Here is a 13,850-nt window from a genome sequence, read left to right as displayed (position 1 = left end):
TTGTAGGTTTGCCGCAAATGGCATTAACTACTTGGCCGAATAAATGGGGAGCGCTGGGGGCTCTCACCCGATGCAAAATTTATTTTATTTTATTTTTATTTTGCCCTCAGGCCTGTTGTATTAATTTTTGTACCTACGCCTCTTACGCCCAACCGGCCGCGAACCTGGAATAAAAGTATGGCGATGAATCTCGAATGATATTCTGCCCGGACAAGAAGCCTGCCGAGGACACAGAACATAATTTAAATTGTATTAAAAAATCATTTCTCAGGTCAAACAATTTAATAAAAAAACCTGTTCGTTCCACTTTTATAGTTCACAGTCTTGTTTTGACCTATTGCATAAAATTAAATTAAGAAGATCACCTCGTTTCATGTTGCCATACATAAATTATATTATTTTCATACTTATCTGACATTTCAACGGAGAGCAACACTACATTAGTCAAGTTTATAAATTCTATCAGTCGACCTTGATACGGGTACTTTGGGCTTGAAACTGTGACATTGATTGTCATCTATCTTCTGCCATGCGCATACATAGTATAGATACTAAAGCTGGCTCCACATCTAATGTCTCACTGTAGCGTATAGTATTTGGTGATCGGATCGGTGCCGTGGTCTCTGCCTACTACCCGATCGGTAAATAACATCTCAAGAAGGAGGAGGTTTATAGTATATACACTCACTCCTCGTCAGCTATGTTTAAGTCCCACGTAATAGTGGACGAGACTTTTGCCATTAACCGTATATGGTGTAAAGGTGCCTAATTATTAAATATTGACCGTGCAAGTACAATATTATAATAGACAGAGAGAGATTGGAAGCGTTTGAGATGTGGTGTTGGCGAAGGATGGAGGGTATAAGCTGGACTGAAATGGTGTCAAATGAAAAAGTGCTAGAAAGAGTTGAAGAAAAGAGAACCATATTGAAGACTATAGAGAACCGGAGAGGAAATATGATTGGCCACCTGATACGACACGATTCATTTATAACAAACATTATAGAAGGAATATTTTATATAAAGCTACATATTATAATATAAGTACAATATTACTTACATACGTCAACTGGGGGGTTAACAAGGCCACATCGAAGCAATTCATCTAAAGAAGCAATATTGAAATTTGAAAGCGCATATAAAAGTAATTGCGCAATGCAAACAAATGTAAAATAGCAATATTGCTTTTTAGATGAATTGCTTCGATGTGGCCTTTTTAACTCCCCAGGGCGTAAGGCCAACAAAATTGTAGTTAATCTTGGTAAAGAAGTAGACGGATGTTGACAAAGCGTAGGTTATCTTCTCCCTACATAGACAATCGCCATGAACAAACAAAACAGTAGGAATACAAAATGTACCTATGGTTTAAAATGAATACAATTTTAAAGTAACAATACAACCGGGAAAAGATTTCTAAAACGAAATAATGCGATTTAATCAGTACACTTAACGCCTTTGAATAGAATTACGAATCGCCTCCACCAAACAATACTACACTTTATCTTTTGTGTAGTCTTAAGGCGGTCATACACTGTATTCTTCTACTTCTCTCGTGTGGGTTAAGAGGTGATTTACCAACCTTATCAATCCTGGTGTCAGGGTTACTAAAGAGCCGCCAAAAGTCCCTGATATGACTCATGTAATTATTGCTTACTTACATCAGTAAGTAGTAATAGGGACCAACGGCTTAACGTGCCTTTCGAAGCACGGATCATGTTACTTTCGGACGATCAAATGATCAGCCTGTAATGTCCTAACCAAACTAAGGATCACAAAGTAATTTTTGTGATATTTCCCCACCGGGATTCGAACCCAGGACCTCCGGATCGTGAGCCTAACGCTCAACCATTGGACCACAGAGGCAGTTGTGTATTACACTTGCATTGCGGCAACGCAACGCAAGTGTTGAAAAAGTTACACCGCATAAAGTCACATTCTGGGAATGTGTCACTATTTATTGATAAGTGTCTAACATATCCGGCAAATAGTATGGCCATCAGACACTTAAGTGACAGATAAACTTACCAGACAATTTATCAGCAAGCGGTGAAACAGACCCTTAGATTGGCAGCAAGAATGACAGGCAGTTACCCACGCTGCGCTGCGTTGCGTCGCTGCAATTCACAGATGTGTTGCCACCTTAACTATTTTTATCTAAGTTTCATTGAGCTGTGCCCAATCTCCCATGACTTCGTGTCGCCATTTGGCACTATTTTTGTTTGTCATAAAGGCTTTTTTGGTCTTAATTAGAATCAGAAACATTTGTTCAACATAATTATCATGCTTACCCCGGTGGGAAATAAGTGAGTTTATGTATGTATGTATGTAATTATCATGGATAAACTTGTTATATACATATATTCACGCCTTTTTCCCACCGGAGTAAGCAGATACTATGGAATTCTATTTGCTTCGATCCTGATACACTTCTCTAGCTTCCTCCATATTCATCAATCGTATCATACACGCCGGAGTGAACATAAAGGTCAATTTTCCATTTTTTAATCTACTTACGTCATTGTTTAGCAATTGGGTAGTTTCCTAGATCAAAGATAAATTATGATATTCTGATTACTAAGTAAACACAGATCTAAATGTGACAAAAAACTTTTCTTTTTTCTATTTAACTTATTTATGAATTTGAATAAAGAAAAATGTAGTAATAAGTGCGAAGGTTTGTCACGAAACGCCATAGTCATTTCGTGTTTTGACGTTTAGTAAAAAGTAACTAAGTAATTTGACTAGATGGAAATTAGCCTGCTGATTACATTGTATTGTAAGTATTTAGTTAAGTCGATTACACATTTGGGAAATTGTTCGTTTATTCAGTGCATCTGATTTGACTTAAGTATGTTTTCCATACTAAGTCGTGTAAGTAGATATACATCTATTTGCAAGGCAAACGCGAGATGTTTTCCTGATTGTTGCATTTAAAATAAAATCCTGCAAGTAATAACCAATTACTATTTAAATAATATGGGCCTCTAGTATATTAATGTCGGTTAGTAAGCCTAGACAACAGACTTGGCAAATTAAAGTATAACATTTTATTGCACAACTGTCTAGATAATGGCAAAGACAAATATATAATATACCTACATAGGTAATATAGTATTTGTTTACCTAATACGGCATTATGCGATGTGGAAATTATTTTTTATAGCCCATTTGCACTAGACTGAGGGATTTTATACTTAACTCTAGGTGGAAGTATATCAGACGATTACACCGAAAATATAGATGCTAATATTTTTTTAAATACTTTGAACCTAGGAACGTAGTGGGAAGCGATCCATGCTTTACTTCTGGTTACCCCTTGTACCTATACAAGAAGTTAGAAGCTTCACTTTTTTTCTAATGAACATCATCATCATCATCAATTTAAGAGCCACGCTCTTGTCGGTGCAGCATTTTCCATGCTACTTTTTTTTTCATGCTAGGGAAAAATAGGGCAGTGGTTTCCCTCTTGTCTCTTGAGTGGTTTCTTTTTTTCTAATTAAGGTTTTGCTAAATTCAATAGTTTACAATTTCTATGTCATCATTCATCATTGTCAGTCATTATAGGTATAAGTAGGTTATTTTCACATTACTTCAATAATATATTTTTTTCTGTAAGTAAAACTTTTATTATAAAATGAATGTTTTTTACTTTAACACTTATATTTATATTTGTATTGTTACAGGAAAAAAGATGTCGGAACCCGCCGACTGCGCCGCAGAAAATCGAAAGAGTGATCACATTGTGTCAGGATGAGATCAAACTCTCAATACTTAGAGGTGAGTTTACATTCACTTTATTAACAGAATTCTGAACTAAATAAATGCAAACTTTCATATTATTATGGACGGTGCGGTATCGAGGTTTCCAGGATTTATGCACGGTTAAAGGCTCTCCCTCTATGGAACTTAAACATAGCTGGCGAGGAGGGGTCTGTATACTATACACCTCTGCTTACCCCTTTGGGGATACAAACGTATTGCTATGTTATATTTGTTAGTCATAGTATCGCGAGCTTTGTTCGGCTATATAAGTCTTTTATTTTATAAAACAGCACTTGCTGTCGATAGAGTCAAGTGTAGATAGGGCCAATTCAAAAAATCTTTTATTCAATAGTACACTTACAAAACACTAGTACACTTTGAATCGTCAATTTTTACCAAAAAGTCGGCAGTAGCTTGATATCTGACGGGACTTGATTTTATTAGTGTTAGGTACTTTAGAACCCTATCACATAAACATAATTGAGATTTAGTTTGACTTTTGTTTCAATTTGTCAAATAGGTTAATACGACATGATTCTAAAATAATAGTGTGATCGTGCGTTAACTTATAATTATATGCCCTATATTAAACCGCGTTATAAATAGGTATACAGGGTGTTAGTGACATCGTAAGAAATACTGAGGGAGATGACTCAGACCATGATTCTGAGTTGATATCAAGTGAAATTTTCCGTGTTTTTTTATTTGTTACGATGTCACTTCCACCCCGTACAAGTATGTACAGGTAGTCATACAAGTGCGTATGAGTGTTAGTGACACCGTAGCAAATACTGAGGGGGATGATTCAGACTATGATTCTGAGTTGATATCAAGTGGATTTTCCCGTCGGAAAAGTCATAACAATTTTAGTGTTTATTTTTTTTATTATTTTCAGGTTCAGACTTTTGCGAGGGAAAATTCCACTTAATAACTAATCAGAATAGAAGTCTCATGATTCAGAGTGTTCGTTACGATGTCACTAACACCCTCTATACTTATTAATATAGACCAGACAAGCATTCATGGTTTAAAGATGAATTGTGGTACGGTTCAATAAGTAGATAGAACAACAAATCGCGCGTTAAATAGCCGTGTCGGTGTAACAATTAGACTGTGTCATTTAATTGTATATTTTTAGTTGTTTTTTATTTTATTATATAATTCGCCTGTTACAGTATCTCCATTAACAATGACCATCATGTAATGACACTTTGTTTATACATACTAAGTACCTAAGTACTATAGTGTTTGTTAGCATGATGCGTCACGATTTGCGTCATAATTTCTGTTGTGACTATTCTCTATTTTTTGACTATAGTAATAGTTTATTCGACTTGGTCAAATATAAATTATATAATGCTAATCTAGAAATAGAAGCCAGTCGAAGATGATCAAAAATCAATCTCCTTTTACTTTTCGACGTTTTTTCGTATTTTAGTTATAAATTAAATAACAATGAATACGACATTTGACCGCCTTTATTGATGACGTCACAGGACAGTATTTCCATACAAGCTCCAAAGAAACCTTTCGTTTTGACGTTTCTTAAAAAGTATCTCATTTGACTAGGTTGTCAAGTAGCCAATTTATTATACATCAATGATTTATGTCCTGTTGTAATTTGTTAATCAAATTAATAATTAATTGAATTGCTCATGACTGTCCTGTTGGACAGTCATGAGCAATTTTCATAAAAACACTGTCATTGGGTAACTTTATCGACTAAGTATTTATTAATTTCCATCATAATTCTTTCCACAACCAATGTCTCCTAGAAAAGTAGGGGAACAAGTCCAACTCCGTTCTTCATTTGTTTCGTTCACCACGTAATTCTCACTTCCGTTCCCGCCTTTTCTGTAAACTTACTTTTTGAATTAATTAATTATTTCTATAACATTTTCAATTATAAATAATTTATATTAATTCTATTTATTCATATTTTAAATTTAAATCATTAAAATAATATTAATTTATAGGCCCATTTGCTTGGACGATAAAAGTGCAGGTAAATTAATAGTCCATATAAATTCCATCGTTTCGCAACTTTTAACTGTAACCTAGTTAATATTCATTATTTAGATATTGAGATATCTACTTGCAGATAATTTAACTTCTTTTAAAGCATGTGTGATCATGACACAATATCATGCACCTATCCACTTTACAACCCTGTCGCTCTGGCATATTTGACATTTATTAAGAGTTACAGTTCAATTTTCTAATAAAAATACATTATATGTACCTATAAGTAACTTTAAAGTACATATTATCTATACTCGTGACGAAGTGTGAAAGAGTCGTATCCAGAATCTTTTGTCACAGCTGTCATCGCACCATGCATTTAACGGAAATAGTATACTTAACAGATAGTAAAAGGCAGAAACATTACGTATGTTGCGCGAGTAGAGTTACTTTCACTGGTCGACCTTGACTGCGCACGTCTTACGTTGTCGCCTGTGATGGATTGTGTTATAATCTATAAGTACTAATATTTTTTTACGTACTTACATCGTAACGTCGTAACGAAACAGTGACATCGTAACGAATAATAAGGGGGATGATGACATTCTGAGTAAAATATTAAATAAAATTTTCACAACGCAAAAAAAAACACATGTTGAGAGTGCATACAGAATATCGAAAGCGAAAAACATTACGAGTTGTTGTTTTTTTAAAAAAAAAACTGAGAAAGACATTTAAAAGACAAAACAATGGAAACACACACACAAAACACAATCCATCACAGGCGACAACTTAAGACGTGCGCAGTCAAGGTCGACCAGTGAAAGTAACTCTACTCGCGCAACTTACGTATTGTTCCTGCCTTTTACTATAGATGTCAAGTATCTCCTTATATATCTATCTACTCAGCCTGTGTCCACCCACTGCTGGGTATAGGCCTCCTTTCTTTCACGTCATCCTTTCCGGCCCTGTGTAAGTCTCATCCATTGCTTTCCGGCATACCTCACAATGTCATCCGGTCACCGGGCTGGTGGTCTGCCTCGATGCGACCATTCAGTAACAGCCTTAGTCCATCTGTAGTCTTCCCATCTTGCCAAGTGACCTGGCCATCTCCATTTAAGCCTAGCGATTCGTATACCTGCATCTTGAAGTTTATCGCGTTGCCAAAGAGTAATAGTAAATAGTAGCAAAGACAATAAAACTCGCGTAGAGCAACTTTCACTTCACGACCTTGACTACGTATAAATATGTACGTATTTATGTCGCCAGCTGAGTCCGACTGATCGAGTTTACGTGTTATGTGATGAAGGATTCTACTACATAACACACACATTCACAAGTATTCATTGCACCATTATTGTAAAATGTGATTACAGTAAAATCTACTAAGTAGATCGTTTAAGTACATAAAAGCACACAATCGGTCTCATATAGTTATATACTCTTACTTAATAAATGTTACTACAGCACTAGTGAATACCATAATGATACTGATATTACTATTTGAAAAGCTTCCTTCTCTCTTTTAAACTTCTATTTTGTTGTGCCCGAAAGGGTCTGTCATAGGAAACTCATATGTAACTTACCAACTTGTAATCAGAAATCAGAAATCAGAATCATTTATTCAACGTAATTATCATGGATAAACTTGTTGAAAGTCAATGTAACATTTTTGAATTTACGTCATTTCGCAAGGTGTTATGGCTGAGGACACCATAATAGTATGCAACATAATAGTACACCATAATAGTATGCAAGTAAGGAATATTGAATACTAGTTTTTGAAATGGGCAATCTTGTACACGATCCGGCAATGATCTTACTAGCTGTATCTACTCAAACTTAGTATAGCGTGAACAAACTATTACCTTGCTTCAAATTATCAGGTCTCTAAGGTCAACATTAATACCAAACCGCGGCTTATTTTTGTATCAGTAAACAAAAAATGTCACGGAATGCAACTGGTGTTTTTTTATAGATTTGTTTTATGTTGTTGTTGTTTAATTTCGCCTTATATAAGGCAGGCAAAGATCTGAGGACCATACAGCCTTGACTTTAGTAATTTAATATTCGGAATTCACGATCAAAATAGGCCTAAGCGTTGTCTTCAGTTTTCAATATTTAATTGGAATATATTACATAGATGATGTAACTACTCATTTTAATAAATGATTTCAACAGTAAGTAAAACTACTTCTTTTTCTTAAGAGTTAGAAAAACTAGCTTAAAAAAATACTCAAAGATCGCAAAACAAAACTCATTCGTAATCGTAATATAACCAACTTACCGACTACCGTCATATTCGAAGTGACCAAATGAATTACGTTATTACGTTTTAAATAATAGATCTTTGTTTGATGCCAAATTGTTTAACAGTGAACGTAAGGTCCTTCAAAGCCTAATTACCAACATATCATGCTAATAATAACGCTTTTAACAACACATATATAGCCACCAGTTCCTCATAGCTTCATCGCATCAGTTACAAATGTATATAGGAATACCCACTTAACGGCTAAGCAATTTAGCATATACCTTAATTGATTTTGTTTACACAATACTTGATCTACCTAGAACGCGACTTTAAACCTTTCCAAAATTACCGAGGTTTTCTTGCAGCTTCTTTTCCCCGGCTATACAGATTGTGGGAAACTGCAGTAGTTTTAGGCAGATGAGACGTTCGACAAAAGATATACTTAGTTAAAAATTGACAGTTGGCAACACAAAAATATCTTAATGGGTAACTAAGATAGTTTTGTGTTTCAGTTCAAACAGTTCAAAGCCACCTCAAGTAATATGCGTGCCCACTGAATGACCATGACAGACCTTTGAGTTGGATTATGAGATGTGGTCGTCTACCATGCTCAATTGAGACCCCACCTTAAACTCACTTTTGAGTGTCTTTTACAAAAATATACTAGCTCCTGGTGCACGCGAACCTCAAAATTCTGACCTGATCCCTTACAATTTCGGTACAGTTTTAAAACAAGCAATGAGGACGCGCCTTAAAAACTCCTTGCAGTTTAAGTAACCTACGTCACACCCTCAATACTATTGCCTGTTCTAGACACAAACTCTTATGGAAGCTTGTCCTTAACTGTATTCGTTGAGATCACTTCTGACTCATAAAAACAACACGTGGTTGAGTGGCTTTGTCTGAAAATTCTGCCGATTCGTATAGGCTTGAGGATATCTAAATTACTTCGTCAAAATATTAAAATAGACCAGGTATAGAAGTATAGATGAGTTGCTTAATTTGTATTGGGTGCTTAAGCTCGTCATCAAACTGTTTTGCAGTTTGGCGAATAATAGTTTTTGTAAAACTGCAGTGTATATTTTTGAATAAATAAATAAAAAAATTGGGTTAAGCAGAAATCAAAATAAAGTTGATTTTTAATAGGTACAGATGAAAATCTGAACGTCAGAACCGCCTATGTAGCATCGCGTGTCTTAATCTATTTCAAATAGGTACCTAAAGTCCATTTGGAAAGAAATTAAAAGTCAAAAAGTTCAATAATATTAATACCTCAAAGCGACATGAGGTGTTTTTTCTTTGCTATAATAAATTTACAGTTTAATTTTCACATTTCAAAGCGAATAAATTAAACTATTTGAGGTAGAATTAATGTCAAAAGCATGATGATGACATCTAATAATATTTACTGCCTGAATGTTTAATCATCTTTAGCAACCGATTCTTTAGAACGTGAGGTCAAACTCAAGAATACGCCCTCGGGTTTGCACCCAATAAGGCATGAGGCCACTTGCCTCTTACGGCATTCAACCGCTTAGCTTATGTGAAATTGAGCAAACTAATTCCATAAGTGTAAAGAGAAAAGGACCTATTTCTAGTTTTGTTGCTTTAAAAATATAATTATCACACAGCAAAGTACTTGTGAAAATTATAATGAAAAATTTAGTACTTGATATTTACTCAGAGTAATGATCTGAATCATCCCCCTCAGTATTCGCAACATTGATATTTGAATTATTATACCACCTTTTCGTTATATGTGTTCTCGCAAATAAATTGATTTGATGCCTCGTCTTCACTTATCGTTCATGTGAAATCGTCGCCAAACACAAATATTAAAAAAAGTATTTTAGAAATACCTTTGCCTTTCACAACATAATTCTCTTGTGTATTGTTTTCTACGTATGGTTCACATATTTACATAAACTTTCACCCTTAATCCCTAATGGGTTATGTAGTAGAGATAGTTAGCCGTACTACTTTTATTATTTTAACCGACTGCATGGATAAGGAGGTTATCCATTTCACACGTATGTATTAAGCATGTTAGTTTACGTGGGCTTCTAAACACGTGCGCCGAATTTCATAGGTATGTGTATGTATGTTTGTCGTATTCTTTGTTAATTATGGAACAGAAGTTTCAACAAAATCGGCTTAGTAGTTATGCTCAACAAACTATTAAGTGTTATGATTAAGAAAAACAATGATCTCGTTAATGTCTTTTGTATGAAGAAAAACCTTATCAGTGTTAGTAGACCATGGGTCATCGATGGTTCATAATAGGTAGTATGACACCTTGGTATCGGAACGTCCGTAGATGTTCTATCCTTGGAAGTGTTAACCAACTTTAAAAGGAGGAGGTTATCAATTTTACCCGTATTATGTAATATTGAAGCAATAATTTCACACGATATTCGTATATGTTAGTCAATGTAGGCTTCTAAACAAATGTGCCTTTCGTCTATATGTGTATAATATTTGTTTACCCTTTATTCGTAGGTTTACCCTCGTATTTGTGAGAAACTAGAAATAGGATTGAAATAATTATATTTTATTGATTTTTTTTTATAAGGCCGCCTAATGTACTTATTCTATTTCTCTTTTGTTTTGTATATTGTTTTTTCCTGTTTGTGCAATAAAGTATTTGTTATGTTATGTTATGTTAAGTATCTGTCATTTAACTTAGGGAATACCTACTGTAAATTTCATGAAAATCCGATTAGGAATTTTCAAAGAGAGAGATTAAGGTCAAAAAGCTATTAAAAAGGTAGACGCAGATTAGTTCTAGGACTCTACTTGATATTAAAGAAGTAACTAATACCGTAATACGATCAATATTTTTCATTTTGCTCTAATATATTTGTGCTGTAAATAAAAATAATATGTTTGTTTGAATGTTTGTACCTATGTGTCGATATTTTTTCTCATTCGGAATGACTTGCGCAACTACGGTAGGTCACCTAAATGCATAATTGCATGCATTGATCAATAAAGTCGGTAACCTCTAATTTAATGTTACATTTGAGATTATATTTATAAAATGTTATAGCTATTAATAATTTATGAATTATTTCATTAGATATTTATTATAAAATATTGCTTATTCATGACCAATGATAATTATGAATAATAAATATTTAATATATTCGGTAGTAAAATGCATACATAGCTTTTTATGACATTGTATACCAGTAGGTGAAGTAGGCCATGTACTAATTAAATTATAAAAAATAAAATGTAACAACCATTTTAAACATAACTACTTACTGATAATAAGTAGTAATAATAAATGTCATTTATTCTAATATTATTACATCCAAATTTGTTAGTGATACTTATAAATGATGGGAATTAAACATGATACTAAATTATAATTATTGGTAATTAATAATAATGGTTGTCACATTTTCATTATTTATTTATTTATTTGTTCACAAAAGTAACATAGAAAATTGTTTGTCAGTACGCTTCTGCAACGAAGACAGTTTCGCACCCACGTTTTTTATAATTACTAAGATTCACATAGTTGTGACAACAATGAGTTACTTTCCAGGTTACGTTCCCCAAAAATAATATAAGTAGATGGCGTTGTGGAGATTTAACGTGATAATTACCTATTTTCTCATTACTCGAGTACATAATTATTCAAAAATACAATATATAATGGCAGTAGCATAATATAAAAATAATATTTGGATCACAGTTTATATAGAATTATTATGTTACTACCTATATGCTTCGCTTTGTTTTGATCAGAATAATGGGCGGAAGATGTAATTGTGCCAGGGTGTAATAAAAAGGGTCATCATTTACACACTTACACCCAAAAACAAAGATAAAAGATGTACTATATACAATTATACATGTTATCCATGAAATTAAAGGTTAAACGAAGGAAAATATTTACAGCGCCAACTATATTGTTTTTCGGCTCGCGTAACAATTATTAAACTGTACCTGTAAAACTATTGCTCAACAAAAGTCCGTGTTAGTGTGTGTTAGTCGGTATATATAAAATAAAAAAAAAAACATATATTTTTTTTTATTTTTAATAATTTTCAATACTATACTTTTTGCGATGGAAAATTCCACTTGATATTAACTCAGAATAATCAGCTGAATCATCCCTCTCAGTATTCGTTGCGATGTCACTTACACCCCGTACAAGTACATACGGTAGCCATACAAGTAGGTATAGGTGTTAGTGACACCGTAACGAATACTGAGGGTGATGATTCAGACCATGATTCTGAGTTGATATCAAATGGAATTTTCTGTGAAAAAGTTAATGAAAATTTTTGTGTTCTTTTTTTAATTATTTTCCGATCCACACTTTTGCGAAGGAAAATTCCACTTCATATTAACTCAGAATCATGGTCTGAATCATCCCCCTCAGTATTTGTTACGATGTCACTAACAGCCTGTATACAAAGTCATTCTTTTTCAGCCAGTCATTCTTTTTCTGCCTGTAAAAGTATTACATGTGTACCTAAATAAATAATAATAAATAAAGCCAAATTAAAAACAAAAATTGTCTCGTTAGTTAGTTACTTATCGTAAAATCTAAGCAGCTTAGTGCAATAGCCAGTGACCCATATAACACTGCAGGTTGTGTAACACTTGCATAAGTTGTCGGGACATGCGATGCTCGCTCGACTGTTACTTGCCTTTGCGAAATTTGTGTGTTCGTCTTTATTTTGCATTATATGTACGCTTATTTGTTGAATGTTCTGTTCGATGTCTGAGACTAATTTTACCGTTTCCAGCCGAATAGATAATTCTATCCGAGGGAAATCGGAAAACGTCGATTCTAACGATAATATAGTTTAATAATATGTAAAACAGCCTCTGTAGACTAGTGGTTACAGCGCTAGGCTCACGAACTGGAGGTCCGGGTTCGATTCCCGTAATGAGTTGCAGGCTTGAGTCACCTGTGTGTCCGAAAAAGTAAGATGATTCCGTGCTACGGAGGGCATGTTAAGCCGTTGGTCCCGGCTATTAGCTGTAAAAACACCTCCACCAACCCACAATGGAGCAGCGTGGTAGGTTATACTCCATTCCCCTTCCGGTTGTTTGAGGGAAGACCAATCCCTCCGATAAGCATTACGGTCGTCACACCATCTTCTACGCGGTCTTCCTCGACCAGTGAGTAATTACCCGTGCCAATCGCTCTGGATGCATCCGACAAACGTGTCCGGCCCAGTGCCACTTCAATTTGGCGGACTTTTTCCCTACATCAGCAATACCTGTTTTGGAGCGCAGTGTAGAACTACACGTCTGAAAAGTAAAAGTAGGTACCTACTTATGAGCCTGGGAACAAATCTTGATCTTTTGATCCGAGTGTGCTACCAAACAGCACACCGCATTACCACAGCCTACCAGTGACATGAAACATGCGACGTGCTTTAACAGTCCTGTTTTATTGAGCAACTTCTGAACTCTTGCACCTTATAAAATCAACCTGTGCTCCTTTCACTGCAGGATAATATACTACTGATAAGCTCAGACAGTTCGCCCGACTGTTGAGCAAAAGGTCTTGCCATCGATGCCTGGCTTGGGAAATAGATGTTCAAACACAGGTGTTTATAAATCAGACGACAGGTTTCAATATAGAACATAAACAAGAAACCGATTGAGTGCCAATTGAGTGCGCACGACTCATGATAAGTGAGTTCTAATACGGAGCATGATACCTAGCTCTTATGAAATAGAAATCAGACATTACCCTATCCGTTACGATACGTAACGAAATGACAAATTATCATTAGATAACAAAAAAGCAAGTCAATTTAAGAATTTTACCAGGTATATTGGTATACTATCCTTCAAAATTCTTACAACTAGTTTTTCTTTCTATTTTGTTTTTCTTTTA

At 34.6% G+C, this 13,850-nt stretch overlaps 1 protein-coding gene across 1 annotated transcript in view; it reads left to right on the top strand.

Moving 5' to 3' along the window:
• Window positions 1–13,850, top strand: part of LOC126367108 (general odorant-binding protein 70) — a 41,642-nt gene that overhangs the window by 15,600 nt on the left and 12,192 nt on the right. The window contains exon 2 of the mRNA XM_050010516.1: window positions 3,684–3,777. Coding sequence (XP_049866473.1) covers window positions 3,684–3,777 — 94 coding nt within the window. The remainder of the gene's footprint in view (window positions 1–3,683; window positions 3,778–13,850) is intronic.

The sequence above is a fragment of the Pectinophora gossypiella genome, chromosome 5 (assembly GCF_024362695.1).
Source record: "Pectinophora gossypiella chromosome 5, ilPecGoss1.1, whole genome shotgun sequence".
NCBI classification, from domain to species: domain Eukaryota; kingdom Metazoa; phylum Arthropoda; class Insecta; order Lepidoptera; family Gelechiidae; genus Pectinophora; species Pectinophora gossypiella.
This window is presented reverse-complemented; position numbering and strand designations above follow the sequence as displayed.